The sequence below is a fragment of the Microcebus murinus genome, chromosome 27, assembly GCF_040939455.1.
Source record: "Microcebus murinus isolate Inina chromosome 27, M.murinus_Inina_mat1.0, whole genome shotgun sequence".
NCBI classification, from domain to species: domain Eukaryota; kingdom Metazoa; phylum Chordata; class Mammalia; order Primates; family Cheirogaleidae; genus Microcebus; species Microcebus murinus.
The window spans coordinates 10,180,231-10,201,214 of record NC_134130.1 but is presented as its reverse complement, the minus strand read 5'-3'; the positions used below and the strand labels follow the sequence as shown (position 1 = coordinate 10,201,214).

Here is a 20,984-nt window from a genome sequence, read left to right as displayed (position 1 = left end):
CATTCTGTAAATAACCATATTCTAGAGAATTAGGTTGTTATTATACCACAATGGTCAATGAAAAACCAGGGGCACCATTTTCTAAAACCACACAAAGTTACCATCAGCATGCCCAGTGCCTACTCCTAAGGGTTAAGTCACACAATGGTGGGCTCAGGGTCAGGTGCAGTGGCTCACACCTGTAATCCCAGCACTCTGGGAGGCCAAGGCAGGCGAATTGTTTGAGCTCAGGAGTTCGAGACCAGCCTGAGTGAGAGCAAGACACCATCTCTCCAAAAAAAAAAAAAAAAAAAACCAGAATGGAGAATCTACATAATCACTCAACATCATGCATTCCGGGTGAGTCCTGACTCCCAGGGGTTTTACCTGACTGAGACAGAGGATTTTAACATCCAAATCACCTTGACTGCTCATTAGAAATGCACATTCCTTTTATTGCAAAATATTAAGGGAATACAAATGTTTTTGTTACATGGACACCATTTATAATGCTTAAGTCAGGACTTTTAGTGTGCCCAGCATGCGAATGCTGTTCATTGTACCCAATAGGTAGGTTTTTACCCTTCCCATCCTCCTCCCGCCCCCTTCTTGATTTCCAATGACTTTTACACCTCTTTATGCCCACGTGTGCCAATTGATTAGTTTCCAATTATTAGACAGTACATGTGGTGTTTGTCTTTCCATTCCTGAGATACTTCACTTAGGATAATGGTCTCTGGTTCTATCCAAGTTGCTATTAAATGACATTATTTAATTCCTTTTTATGGCTGAGTAGTACTCCACGTGTGTGTGTGTGTGTGTATACACATCATATTTTCTTAATCCACTCACGAACTAATGGGCACTTGGGTTGATTCCACAGCTTTGCAATTGTGAATTTTGCTGCAATAAACATTCCAGTGCAGGTGTCTTTTAGATAAAATGACTTCTTTTCCTTTGGGTAGATATAGTAGTGGGATGGCTGAGTGCAATGGTAAGTCTACACAGAGAGGCACATTCCATTCTTGATCCAGATCTGAGAATTATTCAGGGCCTGTGGGGCTACTGTCTAGGAATCTGCATTTTGACAAGTCCCTAGGGGATTCTAACACTCATTATGAAAACTAATTCCCTGGGCTGACTCAGGGTATTCCAATCCCCAGAAAGAATATTTATGACAATTATAATTTGCAAGTTTCATAAAACCAGGCCCAGGCATCATCACTTTCCTGTTCTCTGCCACGGGGACGTCCACGCACTGCCCAGGCTTACTGGAGATCCCCGCCCCGCCCTTCAACTTGGCTTCAACCAGCTCTCGCCAGGAAAGCACCAACTTCCTCATTTCTCTCGCTGCCACCAGTTGCATGACTCTGGCCACCAGTTTGTTTCTTAAACAATTACTATAAATTGTTCTTTTGTTTTGCCCTGGTTTTTGATAAAGAAAAAAAAAACCTGGTTATTTTTAAAGCATAAAAGACTGGAAATCATGTGGATTGAACCAAACATAATTCCCTTTCTCCCTTCCTTTTAGACTAGTCCATCAACTACAAAACGAGCGTTGCTAGACAGCACAGAGATTTCTACATGTGTTTACAAGTAAAGAACTAGAGCAAAATGAGCTGTGAAGTGAAAATGCACACATCCAACCCTGTTTTCTCCTGCATGCCTGGTAATATGCCTTCTGGTATTTTCATCAGTAAAACACAGGAACTCCCTTATGAGAAGGCTCTGAGAAGTAGAGAGAATGTGCACGCAAAATCCTCAGTCCAGCACCCAGCACGGAGTGAATGCTCAGCAGGTCTTCGCTGTTGTTACCAGGCTAGCCTGTTTTGTGGGCATGCTTAGAGCTGGAAAAATCTTTTAAACTAACCTATTCAAAATCTGCTTTTCTCTAGATGAAGAAACCAAAGCTCTAGGAGTTAAGAGTCTCGTCCAACAGTGCACAGCTGCTGGCACAGCCAAAGCAGACACCGATGTTTTTAAAGCACAATCCAATATTCTCTCCACCACTCCATGATGCTGTCTTTCCTACCCCTAACTGAAATGCAGGCCCAAGAAAGCCACAAGGGCCAGAATATGCCGATCATCTCAAAGGCACAGGCTATGCCCAAGCAGACCGAGAGGAGTAGATGACACAAATAGGAAGCTCTGGTTACCAAGATTGAATCTGTGAGAATAATTTGATTATCACACAGCTGATTGCTCCTATTTTTTGTGCTGGTAGGGAGGGCATTTCTCTCCCGTCTTAGGTGGTTTCTTTTGTTTCTCTTGTGTTCGATCACTTTATTCCAGGAAGTAAATACAACTATTGTGCAGCGTTTAAGGTTTTGTCTGGTGAGAGTTAGCTATGAACATAAAAGCATTGAAAAGATTTAAATTTCTATTCACTTTAAGAGGGTGGGAATCCAAAGACAAGCTACTCTCCTCATTTGGAACATGAAACTGAGTTGTGTGTCAGAAAGAACACTGTCCATATCCTGTCCAAATGTCTGTCCCTCTAGATCACTATAATATTTTTAACTTCAAATTCCCTTTTTTCGAGTATGTGCTTATATATATTTCAGGAGAAGTTGTATTTTCTTTCCTACCCAATTATTTCCCAATAATTTTCCACCCATATCTAATTCCAAAACTAAGAATGCCAGTACTTAGTTTTATATGTTACTTGTGAAAAATCAGGATGAGCTGGCAACATCAGGAGATAAAATGTTGGGAAGATATTTTAGGTTTGTAGTAATAAAAGCATCACGTGAATAAATTTAATGTAAATGAATAATCTGCCTTTGAACAGTGCTTCACTTTGAAAGGTTGGGATTTTGTTTAAGAATGAAGATGAAAAAAATGTCAGTGTTGGCTTTAACATGAGATTTTATACAAATCATCTCTTACAGTAAATAATGAGATAATGCCAGGTCTCTTTGCTTGATATTGCCTCAAATTCTTTATAGCCACATTGGCATTCTGTCCATGAAACATGAGTACAGCGATGACTTCATTCTCTAGGATGAAGGATAATTGATCTTAACCTTCCTTCCTACCGCTTTCCCTTAACTCAACGCACTAATGCAATTGAAGGCACAGATAAATGGAATTTCTGTAGGGAAAGAATGACATTGTGAAAGCTAACCTCCAAGTTACCCCCCAAAGGTACAATGTACATGTTTCAGGATCTCAACTCATGAATCCTTTGCCCCACAGCTTGGATGGAAAGAGGCCAAAACATTTTTTTGAAGGGAAATTCAAGCTTTGAAGTACATAAAGGTTTTCTTCCTCAGTTGTTAAAGAAAAAAAAAAACTAACATTAAACAAAATCCCAACAATTCAAAATAAAGCACTGTTCAAATGCAGATTATTCATTTACATTAAATTTATGCACGTGATGTTTTTATTACTACAAACCTAAAATATCTTCCCAACTTTATCTCCTGATGTTGCCGACTAATCCCAATTTTCCACAAATAACATATAAAACTAAGTGATGGTATTCTAGAAAACTGCATGCCTATAACAAGTCGCTTCTTCACTAAGAGAGTTACCACTCTTATCTATTTTCCTGTTCTGTTTTCTTCCCTCACTAATGATATGTACCATACAGCACCCAAGAATGTACATAGCATTGCATTTTGACCCCAGAATTTTGCCCTGTGTTTTCAAATAGGGATTAATGGTGGGATCAAGGCAAAAATGTTACCACATTTTGCCAAATCAGGGTCTAAAGAAGGGAGGGAAGGTTATTGGTTGTCATTTTATATGTAATATTTCCCTTTCCAACACAAGTAATATACAACTTGATCTCCTCTTTTGCTTTGCCCTTTTCATGTAAATACGGTAACACCCTCCAGGCAAGGTGGTCTAGAAAACAGACACCCAATGCACACACGTCCACCCAGTGAGCGCTCACACACGCACACACGCACACACATGCACACACGCACACACATGCACACATGCACAGAGAGTGGCCAGACCACAGAGCACATCCAGAAACCCAGAGCGCGGCACCCTGCACGGACACCGTCACCCTGACAACCTTCACGCACGGCACACCTGGCTAACTCACGCCCCTGTGTCTCCTCGGCAACCCGGCGGCGGCACCCCATCACCCCATCACCCCATCACCCCATCGCCGCGACGCGCCCGGCTCTCTCCCGCCCGAAGAGCCCGCCCGCGCTCACCGCGCCCGCAGCCGCAGAGGCCGGTCGCGGGGAGGCACCCGGCTCCGCCCGCGCCGTCGGGGCTCCCGCAGAGGTGGTCGCGCCGCCCGCGCAGCCGAGCCCGGCCGGCCGGGGGCGCCCGCTCGGGGACGGGCGGCAGCTCCGCCCGGCGCAGACTCGGGGCGCCGACGTCCGGGGCGCGGGCCCCCTGCTGGCCGGCGGGGCAGCCCCCGGGGCGCGGGGCGCGCGGGGCGCACGGGGCGGCGGGCGGCGGGCGCTGCGGGGCGGGGAGGTCAGCGGGGAGCCGGGGGCCCGCGGGGGGCGCGCGGCGGGGCCGGGGGCGCAGGGGGTCGCTGAGCGCCGGGTCGGGGCCGGCCGCCGCGGGCAGCGCCCCGAGCAGCAGAGCCAGGGCGAGGCGGGCGAGCGCCATGGTGCGGGCGCCGCGGGCTCCGGCCCATGCCGCCCGCGCCCGGCTCCGCGGCGGGGGGGGGTGGGGGTGGGGCGGGGCCACCGCGTCCCCGAGTGCCGCCCCCGCCCCGCCCCTCCCGCGCGCAGCCCCGTCCCGCTCCCCGGCCCGGGTCCTGGGGTTCGCGATCTTTAGCGCAGCGCGGGGGGTGTCGATGCGACCCCCGTGGCGACTCCCGGAAAGCAGTGCCCGCGAGGGACGCCAAGGCCCTTCCACTGACCCGCGCGCTCCGGGGGGCGCCGGGCGGAGCACCGAGCCCCAGTGAGCAGCTGCCCAGATGAATCCCCGGGCCGCCCGGGGACAGGGGCTCCTACCTGCCGCCCCGCGTCCCTCGGTGCCCGGACGCCAGTTCGGTTACTGCTGGGTCCGGCGAGGTCCTGGAACACCACATCTCCTCCCTGACCGGGGAGGGCCTCGGCGCTCCCGTCTCCGTCCCAGCGCAAGGGCCATCCCTCCGACGCCCGCCTCGTTCGCGGCAGGGCGCGCGGACTTGAGTGAAGCCTATTCGCGCGCCCCTAGCTTAGTGGAGCCCTTTTAACAAAAGAAAGTTGGCTTAGAATTTTTTTAAAAAAAATGAGTGGAGCTGCACGTTTCAGAATTTCGCCTTTCAATTGCTCCTGACTGTGCCACTAAAGTTAAACAAGGAAAAAAGGCCGGGCGCGGTGGCTCACGCCTGTCATCCTAGCACTCTGGGAGGCCGAGGCGGGAGGATTGCTTGAGGTCAGGAGTTCAAAACCAGCCTGAGCAAGAACAAGACCCCGACTCTACTATAAATAGAAAGAAATTAATTGGCCAACTAATATATATAGAAAAAATGAGCCAGGCATGGTGGCACATGCCTGTAGTCCCAGCTACTGGGGAGGCTGAGGCAGGAGGATCGCTTGAGCCCAGGAGTTTGAGGTTGCTGTGAGCTAGGCTGACGCCACGGCACTCACTCTAGCCTGGACAGCAAAGCGAGACTCTGTTTCAAAAAAACAAAAGAAAGCCCACAGAGAAGGTGGTATTTACTTTCTGGCACAATCATGTTTCCTGGTGAGGAGGAACACTGTCCCCTAGCATCATGTACTCTGAAGAATTTCAAACTTGGACAAAATTTAAATGTTTCTTCTTAAAACCTGGGTTTCAATTGCAAACGGAATTAATTCCCTACACCTAGCTTTAAATAACTCATCTTTCATTTTTGTGAATCATCTTATTGGCTTGTATTTTTCACTCCTTTCAATGAAATATTTGATTTTACTTCAGAGAGAGTTGAGTAAAAGGAATGGTATTTATTCGAGATGTTTTTATTCCAGAGGCTTTTACCCGCCGTTTTTGTTTTTTTACTGATACTTTCCTGGTTCCAAAAACATAGTTAAAAACTGTAGTTGGGAGCACTCTGGGAGGCCAAGGTGGGAGGATTGCTTGAGGTTGGGAGTTCAAGAACAGCCTAAGAAAGAGTGAGACCCACCCTACTCAGTAAAAAATAGAAAAACGAGCTGGGCACGGTGGCCCATGCCTGTAGTCCCATCTACTCGGGAGGCTGAGGCAGGAAGATCACTTGAGCCCAGGAGGTTGAGGTTGCAGTGAGCTATGACGACGACACTGCTTGTTAGCCAGGGCAGCAGAGCCAGACTCTGTCTCAAAACAAAACAAAAAAAAAAGCCCAAACAACAACAACAAAAACTGTACTTGTGGAAGAGAATAAAAGATGAAACACCTACGTGGGGCAGGCTATTTGCTTATGTTCCTAGGGGTTGGCAGAGTTCAGCAGTCACAGACTCTTGAAATGCCCGGTGACAGTTGTCATCGCAGGCAGCCCTTTTCCTTAGAGTGTCTCTCCCACCTCAGGCTGCACACTCGAAGACGGCCGGGGCGGGCTCATCTTGGGGTGGTGGCTGGCTTGCTCGGCCCCATCCCGCCCTTGCACGCAAGCCTCCCACACTGCTTGCACGCTGCCTGCGGACAGACGCAATGTTCACGCCTTACGGAGAGGGAAACGATGGGCAGGAAGTGAACGAAAGAGAAGATTGTTGGAAGTGAGCTCGGAGAGACAAGGGCATGGCCAGCGGTCTGGCCTCTCGGTGGGCTCCCCGCATTGAAGAGGAACTGAAGGTTCTCCAAGGCCTCCCTAAACCCGACTGATGAGACGGTGGATATGTACATAGTGGAGCTACCCACAGAAAATTCCACATCTGGATTTTTTTTTTCTTTTTTTTGAGACAGAGTCTCGCTTTGTTGCCCAGGCTAGAGTGAGTGCCGTGGCGTCAGCCTAGCTCACAGCAACCTCAATCTCCTGGGCTCAAGCGATCCTCCTGCCTCAGCCTCCAGAGTGGTTGGGACTACAGGCATGCACCACCATGCCTGGCTGATTTTTTTTTTCTATATATATTAGTTGGCCAATTAATTTCTTTCTATCCATAGTAGAGACAGGGTCTTGCTCTTGCTCAGGCTGGTTTTGAACTCCTGACCTCCAGCAATCCTCCCGCCTTGGCCTCCCAGAGTACTAGGATTATAGGCGTGAGCCACCGCTCCCTGCCTATCATTTACATTTTAAAATATACCTTTCTTAGAAAATAAAGTGGCATTTATGTAAGTAAATTATGGATTTGAGGGCCTCAGCTAGGGTTTTGCCTTCTATTTGGAAGGCAAAGTGTGATTTACATGGATCTGTTCTTCACATATGACCCCTTCTCTGCTAATGTTTTCCCTTCCTCTCTCTTTTCAGTCCTCCTGGCTGCTACCACCATGCAGATGCATGCACCATGCATTGCAGTTCCCAGTTCAATCCCTGGAATGCATTGTCCCCGCCACCCATCACACCACAGTGGGAAGGGGAGCAGGGAGGGAGGTTTGCAGGAAGAAACCCTGTCCTTCTACTCTCTGAGGCCACCACCTGGTCACAGCTTCTTCCTCTGCCTCTCTTGAGCCTCTGTCAAGATGCTAAAGCTGAAGGAGGAGGCAGTTCCATATTGTCACCCTTCGGGAACCCACAACCCATCCTCTGCCGTCCCTTCCCCTGAGCAGCAAGCAAGGAGCAGCGAGGAAAGGGAACAGAAAGAACTGACACCTTGCAGGCATCCCCACCACAACACTGGGGAGTCCCCCAGATCCCCACTGGTCACCCCAGTCACCTCTGACTCCTTTAAGCAAAAGCAAACTCGCTGGGTTGGGGGAAGGGTTCCGTTCCCTCTGGCCTCTCAGCCCTCCCTGCTGAGGCCAGACCCAGACCTTGCTGGGAGGCCAGGGGAGGGGAGAGGGGTCTCCCTGCCCCCAGGCAGCAGGCAGGGTGGGCAGGCTTGGGGGGTGCACACACCTGCACATGTGTCCCATGGCAACTGTGTCACAAATGAGCATTTGCTTTGACGGTGGTTTAGAGGATCCTTTTACTTCACAGAAGGGATGGGCTGAATAGCTCTGGTGTAGTTTCATTTGGAACCGTAGCCAATATGTATATTATTTTTACAGAATTCCAAAAATCAATATACGAAATAACTTTTAGAAAAGGCCCATTTACAATTTAGATACTGCCCGTATTTGGAAAAGCAAAGAGCTTTTAAACAGATGGCATGAAAGCAGTATTTACTTGTATAACTCTGATGGCAAAAAATGTGTTAAAAGAACACTGAACAGTGCTCTTTCACATCAAAGGGGGAAAAAATATCAAAGAATAGGAGGGCCTGTCTGGGATCTGTAGGAGATCCAAAATTATAAGACATTGTCGGGCCTTTAGAGGGCTGAAAGACAAGTAAATGACAATATATTATTTAATTTAAAATTCAAGAAACTAAGAGAAAGATCCAGACAATAAGTGATGAATTGCTACATTAATGGCATAGTGATTCAGGGTCAGAAGTCCCCTGTTAGCAGGCGGCCCCTGGCAGTTGAGGTGAAGTTTATACTTCTATATATACTATATACTTCTGTATATACTTCTGTATATACTAATACTTGTATTAGTAACACTCTACTCTGCCCTCCCTGAGCTGTGACGAAGTCTGAGAACCAGTGATCACAGCTTCAGCAATCCTATTAGGCTGTCAACCTTCTAGATGGTGTCCAAGAGAAAAAGAAAAGCTCTAGTGACTCACTGTGTCCATAATGCCCTTAGTGTCACTTGCTCTCTATTTTTCTTATTGTTTAAGGTTGAAATGTATGAAATGGAACAAAATACTTTTTTAGTTTGAATTTGCTTTTTAAAATTCCTCTAAACTTGATATAATTAATATGTGGAAATTAGTTCTACAGACTCATATTCAGGGTTGCCCAAATTCTATATACTAATAGGTGAGGAATATATATATATATATATAATATATATATATATATGAATATATGGTTCTAAAATCATGTTGGCTTCAGAATAAACTGTGCTCAATCTGACTCTAGCCTTTAATCCCTGGGGTATGTCGAGGGAAAAAAGCCAAACTATGTAAAATAATTTTGAAGAGATTTATTCTGAGCCAGATTTGAGGACCATGACCCAGAGCCACTGCCAAGAGGCCTTGGGCAAGTAGACTCGCTCTGGCTGGGTTACAGTTCAGTTTTATACATTTTCAGAGAGACAAAATTTACAGGCAAGGACACAAATCAATACATGAGAGGCATACATTGGTTTAGCCCAAAAAGGTGGGACATCTCGAAGCGGGGGCTTACAGGTTATAGGTGGGTTTAAAGATTCTTTGGCTGGCAATTGGCTTAGAGAGTTAGACTTTATCTAGAAGACCAGGATATGCTTACTTTAAGATAAGGGTATGAGCATTCTGGGAGGTCCAGACAGGAGGACATTTTAAATTTACAATAGGCTCCTGCTAGGATGCTTGAGTTAAGATATTTTAAATTTATGATAGGCATCTGCTAGGATGCTTGAGTTAAGACAGGGGCTTCCTATCTTTTAGGTGATGTTAATGCCATACCAGAATCAGTTTGGGAAGTAAACCACCGCTTTATTTGGTTAACAAAAGCCGCTCAGTAGGAATTTACCATTTGTCAGCCTGACCCAGCTGGCCTCCTTAGGAAAGAGTTTTTAGCAAAAGAAAAAGATCAGAGTTCAGTCCTCAGGTACTTTAGACAAGTTCCCTTGCCCTCCCCAAACCAAAGGCTCCCCATCTGTGAAACGGGGGCAGGAATAGTACTTGCATGACAAATCTTGGGGGGGAACAAGCGTTCCATAAATGTCAACTATGGTACGGTGACTAGTATCAGTAACTGCCTTGCAATTTTTAACCCCACAAACTAAGTCACCCTGTGAAAACCTACATATATCCATGAGGTAGGAAGTTTGTCCAGATCTCCCTCCAGCCATGCCTGCCTCTCACTGCCCCTGGGCGATTTCCCCTCTGAGACTGGTGGCCCCGGGCTGCCTGGGAGCTCATGCCAGCTCTTGGCCTCTCTCCTGTGGTCTCTATCCCTCTTCCTCCCAGCAAGCCTGCTCCTGAAAGCCAGAGATACACACTGCAGGTCCAAATACTTCCTGAGAAGTTTGCCCAGGTATAATGAGTGGTTTCCAAATCCCTCAGCCTTCTAGTTGCAAGTGGAAGGAAGGAAAAACAGCACAGCACTGCTTGCCAGTGGGCTGGAATCACAGAGTCTTAGTGCTGAAAAGGACTTCAAGCTCCAACTTTCTGTCAAATGCAGGCATCCTCCCAGAACTTCCTGACGAGTGGACCTCCAGCTATTTCTTGAAAGATGATCATGGGAAAAATTCCTACTTGGGAGCCAGTTCACCCCCTTTCTAGAAAGTCTGGATTGCTGGAACAGTGTTTTCTCCTACAGACCCAGAATTTACCTCCAGGTAGAAATCCATTTTATCTAGCTGTGATTCTGGCTCTGTCCTCCTATGGCTTCACGATGGGAGTGGTGAGGTTGAAGGTGGAAGTAATAACTTTGGAATCCAGCCCACCTGGGTTCAAATCCCTGTTAAATTAATTAACGTCTTGGCTTCCAGGGGGCTACGGTGAAGTCTCCTTTCTCTCCCACCTCTCTCTGTCCTGGAGAAAGAGGAGAAGTGCTGATTTGGAGGGGGCAGATCCAGGAAGAGTAATCAGTTCAGGTTACTTGAGTCCCTTAATAGTAGTAGTATCGCCATAGGGCATAAATAAGTCTTTGTGAGCATACATGATCGATTACATATTTTCTCTCCTTTCGCTTGCTGTGTTTTTCTTCATCATTGGAATTTTAAGAGCCATGAAGCTGAGATTTGGGTATGGGTTGAAGGGAAAGAGAGGGAAAGACACTGCTTAGCTGTTTAGTGCAGCTACGAGGAAACCACTACAGAATCTGGGGGCAAAACACCTGCTAATTGTAAAAGCTTATGTTTGGGCTTATCCTCTAACATATAAATGTCTTCTGGGTAACTCACTGGGAGAGGGGAGGCAGAAAGGATGCAATTTAGGGATCCTTGATGATCCATCAATCACTGCTAACCGCTCTAAATATAGTTTGCCTGTCTCATATGGAGACAACAATTCTATTTTACAGAGTTGTAAGAATTAAAAATACTATGTTAATGGTGGACATTTTAGTATGTGAAGAGAATTATCAGGGCTTCCTCTAGAAGCCCTCTAGACTAAATATGCTATCATTCCTTCTACCATGTCTTACTTTCATGCCTCACCTTGGAACCCTGTCTCTGGTTAAACGCAAGTGTAGCAAGAGCCCCATTAAACTGTAGTTCACAGGGTTAAAAAGCAATACCTCAGATATTATTTGACCACTGCAGATTTCAGTGGAATAAATATGTTGCCCTAAATAAAACCACACTAGGATTTCATTAACTTTTTCATAGCCACATGACATTTGGCTCTTATACAATAAGCACAAAATGAAGTCTCAAGGAAAATGCAAATGAGCCTTTTTCACTTTTTTATAACACGGTAGTATAGAGTCTACAAAAGAGATCACCAACTAGCAGCCAGCAAGATGCGTATGCCATCCAGATATATTTTGTTTGCTATACAGACTCATTTTAAAATTTAAATTTCATACATCATTTAAAACTCAGTAGCTCACACATGAAATTATAGATTATAGATGATTAGCTTCCCTTGCATAACTGTTAGAATGCTTTTGGCTGCAAGTAAAGTAAACCTTAACTCAAACTGCCTTCACAGAAGGTATTGCAAAGGCCCACAGAGGTCTCATAAGATAGGAAGTGCCACGTTCGCCAGGTTTGATTACTCCAGTGTCTGACTGTGCTGTTGAGGTCTCAGGCTCCTTGTCGCTTTCTGTTGGGTTCAGACTGCACATGGCAAAACATCACCTTTAGACAGTGCTCTGTTTACAGGAAAAAGAGAGACTTGTTCTTTATGTGCCTCTTTTTTAGGCACAAAGAAATCTTTCTCAGAAGCCTCCTAGGAGATTCCTCCTCAAATTTTGTTGGCCAGAATTAGGTCACATGCCTGTTCATGAACCATTCCCTGGCAGGAAGGGTAAAGTTCCTATGATTAGCTTGGACTGATTATCCGGGGTATAATAAATGCTTGGGAAGAGATCAACCTATGTGTACTATGTACGGTTTTTTGGCAGTGGTGAAAAGAAAAGACAGAGAGAAAGAGTGAAGGCCAAACCACGTGGCTCATGGACGAGGTTCTGGGGCCCCAAGAGAGGGAGGGTGGCCCAGAAGTCACCGCTGCTTGAAGGGGCTGAGGCCTTTTATACCCTTTGAGCCTGGCTAGGGACTTTTGGCGGGAAGAGCTGGGGATTTTAGGAGGGCCTGGAGGTATTAGTGGAATCCAAGAGCCGAAAGGTTCTTACCCAGGTGGACATCTGGGTGTGGTTCCTCTCAGCAGGGCCTGGCAGTTTTGTCCTTGGCAGGTCTGGTCTCATGAGCCTTTTCTTTTTTGATCTAGGGAAGGGAGGGGGCCTCACCAGCCTTACATACTCCACCTTGAAAAATCAGAAGATCTGGCAACATTGCAACCCAAATACCCACATGGCAACAAATGTCCATAGTTGTTTGAATCCTTAGACCTAGAGAATAGTCTTCAATTCACCATGGTCACTCCCACCTGGCCTTTGTAAGCATTTGTGTTTACCACACCTGGTTTATGCTTTATCTGGCAATTTTCATGCTAAATTATGATGTTTCATGGGCATTTCAGCCCATGGATTCTGGAAATGATGAGTGGGTAAGTGTGTTAGTTAGCTATACATTTGTAACAAATTATCCCACAATTCAGTGGTTTAAAAGAACAGGCATTTATTATCTCACAGAGTTTCTGAGGGCCAGGAATCTGGGAGTGGCTAATCTACAGGGTTCTGTCTCAAGGTCATAAATTATTTGTAATGTGGCCATAAGTATTTTCCAAATGCTAAGTATCTTGCAAACACATTGTCAATTAAACAATCATTTTACACAAAACACAGGGTCAAAAGTGTTTTAATTTCCCCACAATTAAATCTCCCACTCTACTTTATGAGCAGACTCGTTCTTGGTCTATTATTTGTCTGGCTGCAAGAAAGCAAAAGATTTTAAGCATGAGTTCAGGTGTCCAGACTCCTATTAGATGACTCCAGAGTGTACCAGCTGCCCAACAAGGCTTAATGTGTCAACCAGTCTGGAGTTACTAATGTTTTAATGGGGAGAGAAGAATGCTTGGAACGGACAAAGGGTTTCAGGCACCCACTGAACTGAGTCCCAGGGGAGCAGGGATGTGGATAAGGAAGACAATTCCTGAAAAGATATCACCTGTAAAGCCATCTGTATTAGAATAATTGGTAAAGACAAAGAAACATAAAACAAAACAAAAACAGTCATGGTTTAATTTGATGAGAAGATTACAAAACTTTTTGGGTTAAATTATATTTGCTATTTGCAAGATAAAAACAACTCTGAGCATTTTGTAATGCAACAAGAGTTTCCTGTCTAAGATATCAAGCTACATATATTTCTATTGCTTCCCTATGTAACCTCAACCAAACAAAAAAAGCTGGAAGCATCAAAAGGCTTATATGTATGCATAATGCAACTATGACAACTGGAATCAAAATTTGCTGGTAGAGCTAAAATCAGAAAGAATCCCCCCCCCCCATAAAACAGTTACATTGTGAAGGCTACTTGCCCTCCTTTTGGTGCTGAAAGATTGATACAGTTTTGAAACAGAGACTCATTGGCAGTATTAATAGCTGAGTTGCGTAATAAAACAAACTCAGGGAATTAAAACTATGACACCACCCCAGACTAGTCTTTATTTTTAGAAGGCTTAGAAACCACTGTCTAATGTAAGAAGCCTTTGCATATGACTTAATGTTTGTTGCTATCGAATAGTCATTAGAAAGATGAAATGTGGTCAGTCAACCAAGAAAGACAGTCCTTGGCACAAAGCATTAGTTATTAATATGTTGGAGACCACAGTGGAGGCTGAGCAGACAACTTTATAGAACATGTTGGGTTCCATTTACATGGAAATTGTAATTAGAATAAGAATTTGTAATTAGTAAGGTTTTGTTCTGTGAAAGAATGGCTATTAATGTGATGCATATAGCTTGTGGAATGCTTATCTTCTGAAATATTTTCAGTAAATTATTTCAAAGAATCAACAATAACTTTGAATGACATTAATCTTTGGACCTTAACTAACTCAACAGGGCATATAATGATTAATGTTTAAACATTGAAAATCAACACAAAAACTTGAAAAAGGACATGAGTTTTAAGAAGATAAATTATAACATGATTTTCAGTTTTGATTGTGATACATAGCTGTCTTTGGAGGCTACGATTTCATGCTTTGTGATTGCCTATACTCTTTTGTTTTCAAAATATGTTTGATAAAGATCTTTAAAGAGAAAGTGCAAGCAGAGGAAAAATACCTTTAATGTACACCCATCTGGTAGCTTCCATTTGACCACTTAAAGATGTACTGACTTTTTCATAAGGAAGGAGGATTTTTCTCAAGTGGTTGGATGGATTTGTGTTAATAAGCTCTTGACGGAGGTAATGGATCTTATTTATTTCTCGATCTTCACTTAATGCAAGCTGCTCTATAAATATTTTTCCCTGACCCTATCACCAGTCTCTTACCTAGTTCTCTTGATGGTCAGTGCATTGATTTCTTTTGTGAGATGTTGGCTGGAGGTAAATGCACAAAGTGCAGTGAATATAAGGCCCCAGGGATTTTTTTTTCCCCTGCAAATTCAATAGGTTTTTATGGGAAATGTCAATAAAAACAAAGAAAACTGATTTTGTTTAGAATATTTTATTTTATAACAAGTATGCACTTTCTAACACCTTCAGAAAGTGGATACTATAATATTATCCATCCTAGAGGCATTGAATCTAAGGGATCATAACCTATACAATTTGTAAAAGTGTCCAGAGATGAATATGAAGCAACAGAGTAAATCAGACAAATGCTAAATCAATCAGAGACCTCATATAACTATACTGTATTGCTGTCTGCAAATACAGGAGAACACTGGGATTTCACTGTTATTTTATACCACTTCACTCTAGCCCATGGGGCTCATGAAGTTGCAGGATATTAAACAATCTAAAAGCACTGGAATGGAATATAAAATACTATATATAAATTAGCAAAAAATGAAAATCCAGTGTTCAGGAAAAAGAAATGAATAGATCAGATATTTTGGGAAGTTAGTAGAAAAGAGAGATGTATTACAATACTATATTATCATATTATTATATATTATATATGTATACATTATACTATTATATATTATTATATTAATATAACAGTATTAACAATACTGTTATATTTCAAGAAGAAACTTGCATCGTCTACACCTGATTATTCAGAAACCTAAGTATCTCTAAGAGGGTTGAGAATTTTTACCATTGCTTGGTTTTTACTTGCAAGGCTTAGAGCCAGATTATTTTCTCATTTTGGACATCTCACTAAGTATCTAGGCATGATTTGTTCCAAACTAAGCTATGTTATAGATACTAAATCAAACTTCAGATGGACTAAAAAAGAATAGATGATAAAGGGGAACTGTAAATAATAAATCTAATAAATAAATATTAAATTTTAAAATGCATCCTTATTCCTTGAGATTTGCCTGCCCTCTGAGCCGGGGGTCACAGTCAGAGCTTGAACACAACTTGCAGCCAAGGAGGGGCAGCGTGACTGTCTGGGCAACTTAGGTTAAATAGTGAGAGTTGACATGAGTTGAACCCCTACTCTATTCAAGTCCCTGCACTAAACACATTATCATTCCTTTAATATATATTTATGAATCCTTCCCAAATCCTGTAATGTAGGCATTATTATCCATTGACAAGAAAAAAGAAAAGAAAACTGAGGCTCAGAGAGTTGAATCAACTTGCCTAAATCTACATAGTGGATTTAGGCAAGTCACTCACTCAGTAGTGAGTGACTGAGACGGTATACCTAGGCAGGCCCATAAGCACTTCATTAAAGAACAGAAAATGAGTTTATTTTCAATTAAATTATCCTAAATGTTACCTTCCACTATGAAATTCAGTACAGATGCCCAATTCACCGTTTCTCAAAGGCAAAGAGCCTAGCAGGCTTCATGAACCTACAAGGCTGTATCAGACTGCAGGCCAGAATCGGGTTTTAGTGAATCGTAGCTGTGCAGCCCTGCAATTTAGCAAAATACACTTGAAGGACTGAAATTCTTCAGGCCCCTGCTGACTGAGTTGTCAGGCAGGTGTCTGCACTTGAGCACCAGCTGAATGTGGAAAACCAAAGGGGAATATTGTACCTAATGAGAGACCACCACGAGCCACTAAACTGAGTGCCTGACCCAGTTGTGCTGTAGTCGTATAGGTGAGTTTTTGTGGCATAATTTGGGCTCAGATAGCTTGTGTTCAAATCCATCTCAGTAGCTTAATTGTCAACGTGACCATTTGGCAAGTTACATACCCTCAGCAAGCCTTTGAAAATTATTAGGAGAATTCAGTAGGATAATTTTTGTATAGCACTTATTTTAGGCTTGGCTTTTTTTTTTTTTTAAGAGACAATAAGAGAGGGAACAAGAGTATGAATTTAAGGAGAAAATGAGAAATATTTAGTTTATAAACTGCTCTTATTGAAAATACTGAAAATAGTTATTTGAAACCTACCGGCCACCAACGATCATTTTCGAAGAAATTGTGTGCTCATTATGTTATGTGTTATAGCTCTTAAAGGCTAAGGTTCACAGGAGGCAGCGTGAGTGTATGTGCAAAGTCTGACTGTGCTCCTTACCACTCGGAAGACATGAGGCAAGTTGCTAAACTTCCTTTAGCTCAGTTTAGTCATCTATAAAATAAGGGTAACTCTAATATCTCAGGGGTAATCATTGATGAATAAATAAAATAAAGCAATAATAGCACAGTATCTGATATATAGTAGTGCATTTTGGATAAATGGGCTGCTGTATTATTATTAAAATGATTATTGTTAAAATAAAAGTAAAAACTAAGAAATCTAAAGTTCAATTATAGGGAGGTGAAAGGAACTTTGGCTTTTTTCTTCTACTGCTTTCAACTGGATTTGGCCACAGACTAGTCTACAAGGCTGTCTTCTGAGAAAGGGGTAGGAGAGGTAAGTTTTAGATGTGGTTAATGAGTCACAGGTTCAATAATGGACTCAGCCTGCCCAGGAGCCAGGTAAACATCAGGCTTGCTGGTCTCAAGTGGTTGATGCTTTTTTTTTGTTAAGACAGAGTCTCACTCTTATTGCCCTTGCTAGAGTGCCGTGGCATCAGCCTAGCTCACAGCAACCTCAAACTCCTGGGCTCAAGCAATCCTCCTGCCTCAGCCTCCCGAGTAGCTGGGACTACAGGCATGTGCCACCATGCCCTGCTAGTTTTTTCTCTATATATTTTTAGTTGACCATCTAATTTCTTTCTATTTTTAGTAGAGATGGAGCTCTCACTTTTGCTCAGGCTGGTCTTCAACTGCTGAACTCAAGTGATCCTCCTGCCTCGGCCTCCCAGAGTGCTAGGATTACAGGAGTGAGCCACCTTGCCGGGCCAAGTGGTTGATGCTTAAGAGCAGGCATAACAATCTTCTGCCAAAGGAAAATATCCATAACCATAAATGTTACCTGAAAGCGTTCTTACACTGCAGTGATTATTGTGTTAAGAAAGGAAAAACAAAGTGTGCATATTTCTGAAATTTTTAAGATGCTTCTTCATGAATTCTCGAATTAACAGGCAAAAAAAATTCGAGAAAATTCCTTTTCCTCAACCTCAGATGGATCATGCTTCCGGGGGCTTCCATGCAGGTTAGAGTTGGCTACAAACAGTTTTGTTCCCCCTGGTTCACCCAGGCCTCCCCGGTCACAAGCACTCTTTGAAAGGCAACCTTTATCCTTGGCAGGTTTCCAACAGTTAACTTTTCCATTGGAAAAAGGGGGCATTACAGTTAAGGTGTGACCATTCATAAGCTGAATTTACTAATTTTTTTTAACATTAGTAAGTAATAGCCGGGTGAAATGGCTCACACCTATAATCCCAGCACACTGGGAGGCCAACGAGGGTGGATCGTTTGAGCTCAGGAGTTCAAGACCAGCCAGAGTAAGAGTGAGACCCCATCTTTACTATAAAAATAGAAAGAGGCTGGGCAGGGTGGCTCACGTCTGTAATCCTAGCACTCTGGGAGGCCAAGGCGGGCAGATTGCTCAAGGTCAGGAGTTCGAAACCAGCCTGAGCAAGAGCAAGACCCTGTCTCTACTATAAAAATAGAAAGAAATTAATTGGCCAACTAATATATATATATAAAAACATTAGCCGGGCATGGTGGTACATACCTGTAGTCCCAGCTACTCGGGAGACTGAGGCAGTAGGATCACTTGAGTCCAGGAGTTTGAGGTTGCTGTGAGCTAGGCTGATGCCACGGCACTCACTCTAGCCTGGGCAACAGAGTGAGACACTGTCTCAAAAAAAAAAAAAAGAAAGAAAGAAAGAAATTAGGTGGACAACTAAAAAATATATAGAAAAAATTAGCATAGTGGCGCATGCCTGTAGGCCCAACTACTCGGGAGGCTGAGGCAGGAGGATCGCTTGAGCCCAGGAGTTTTAGGTCGCTGTGAGCTAGGCTCACGCCATGGCAATCTAGCCCAGGTGACAGAGTGAGACTTTGTCTCAAATAAACAAAACAAAACAAAACAAAAAACATTAGTAAGTAAAATTATTCTTTGTATTGTCAGTGTTATATCTGAATTAAGGGATACCATGTCGTCTGGGAGGTAGCACATAGACAAACAATCATGGGGTATCATGTCAATTTCTACTCAGTTGTTCACTAGTTCAGATTTCTCCTAGTTCCTCTCTGAGTCACATCTGTGGATGACAATGAACCCCATAGTGACGTTGTGTAGAGATGTCGTAAAGAAAAATGCTACATTAGCTACTTCGTGGGCACTCGACAGATGGTATGTTTTTGTTGGTTTTTTTTGTATAAACTCAATGTTCACTCAATATTATTTAGAGGGCTAAAAGTTTATTCCTTTCCATAGCATGTGTCAAGAAGCAGTTTCACAATCCAGAATGAAGTAGAACTGGCCAGGAAAAGTTGTTATAAACCCTCGAGAACATGCTGACCTTTAAAAAAAAAATCTCACCCAGTGTTTATTTGGGACCCTAAAGTCCAGTAAATAATGTGGTGTACTTAATTAAAGTCTCAACTTCTTTGGGAAGGAAGCAGATTTTCTTTGTCTTTCAAATTGTAGGCAAAGGAATTTAGACCAAATTAAAGTGTGATTAAACCTTGGAAACACAAAATAAATAATACTGCTAAGGACTGAATTATGTGCTGACACGTTTTTGTGTTCCCACACAGGAGTTTTTAAACATTTTTTACTGTATTAAAAATATAAAAACACTTAGGCCGGGCACAGTGGCTCACGCCTGTAATCCTAGCACTCTGGGAGGCCGAGGCAGGCGGATTGCTCCAGGTCAGGGGTTCGAAATCAGTCTGAGCAAGAGCAAGACCCCCGTCTCTACTATAAATAGAAAGAAATTAATTGGCCAACTAATATATATAGAAAAAATTAGCTGGGCATGGTGGCACACGCCTGTAGTCCCAGCTACTTGGGAGGCTGAGGCAGCAGGATTGCTTGAGTCCAGGAGTTTGAGGTTGCTGTGAGCTAGGCTGATGCCACGGCACTCACTCTAGCCTGAGCAACAAAGCGAGACTCTGTCTCAAAAAAACAACAACAAAAAAACCCACTTAGGTCATTCACTTTTATGTTATGGAGTTTCATAAATATCACTTGAAGGAATTAATGAATGAATCAATGACTGTCTTCATCCTCATCTCTACCCTATCTATACCTTATCAATTAATCACGGTCCTTTTTGCTTCCCTACAAATGTCCTGCTAGAGGATTCTAGCCCACGATGTTGATGAAAACAATTGCTTTCATTTTCAAAAGTACCAGACTACCTTTTAGAATTCCACACCCCTCTGCCCTAGGTTCCAATTGCTTGTCAACTCTGACCCAAAGGATCACCCGAGTCTAGGTTGGAACCAACCACTTACGATCCTAATCAGTTCTCAGAGACTACTCAGTAAGTAGTGTTATTCCCTTAAAACTGAGCCCCAATCCCCGGCTTGTGGGCAGGTGGGCAGGTGAGTGAAGTGTCACCTGTATTTACAGTCACTGTCTCCCATCACCCATGGATGGGACTGTCTAGTTGCAGGAAAACAAGCTCAGGGCTCCCACTGACTCTGCATTATGGTGAGTTGTATAATTATTTCCTTATATATTACAATGTAATAATAATAGAAATACAGTGCATAGTAAATTAAATGTGCTTGAATCATCCCAAAACTGCCCCCTACCCATGTCTGTGGAAAAATCGTCTTCCTTGAAACTGGTCCCTGGTGTCAAAAGGTCGGGGACCACTGCTAAAGTGTAAGTCTCAGAATTTAGCTCGGGACCCTCCAGAGTGCCGCCAGGCTGTTCCAGATGATGGATGTTGGGAGGAGGGGCAGTGTCACCCTGGACTTGTCGTACCAGCCTGCCCGAGACAGTGAGGTCTCCACCGAGCCCCGCTCCCATCTTGGCTGGTAACAGGCATCGAACCAAGGTCAGTCCTATGAAAAACACATGTTAAAAAAATAAAATCTGTACTTCTTGCTTTTTCCTATTCTTCACTTTGGGTCCACTCTTGCCCTCCCTAGGAGTGTCTCTGGAGGTAGACCCAGGGCCGCCCTCCCAGGCCTGGTGCCCTCCAGTCTTCCTACACAGGAGGGGTCTTAGGAGGATACAGTGAGCTGCAGAAGCTTTCCTCATCTTCCTCTTACCTTCCTCTCCCTGCGATCCCCTCCCCTTCCTCTCCCTGCCATCCCCCCACCTTCCTCTCCCTGCCATCCCCCCCACCTTCCTCTCCCTGCCATCCCCTCCCCTTCTTCTCCCTGCCATCCCCTCCCCTTCCTCTCCCTGCCATCCCCCCACCTTCCTCTCCCTGCCATCCCCCCCACCTTC

At 44.0% G+C, this 20,984-nt stretch overlaps 1 protein-coding gene across 1 annotated transcript in view; it reads right to left on the bottom strand.

Annotated features, from left to right (window-relative positions):
- The window catches only part of PRSS12 (serine protease 12), a 57,756-nt gene extending 53,193 nt beyond the window's left edge, over positions 1-4,563 (bottom strand). Inside the window, exon 1 of the mRNA XM_020284472.2 lies at positions 4,155-4,563. Coding sequence (XP_020140061.2) covers positions 4,155-4,563 — 409 coding nt within the window. The remainder of the gene's footprint in view (positions 1-4,154) is intronic.
- Between the last annotated feature and the right edge of the window lie 16,421 nt (positions 4,564-20,984).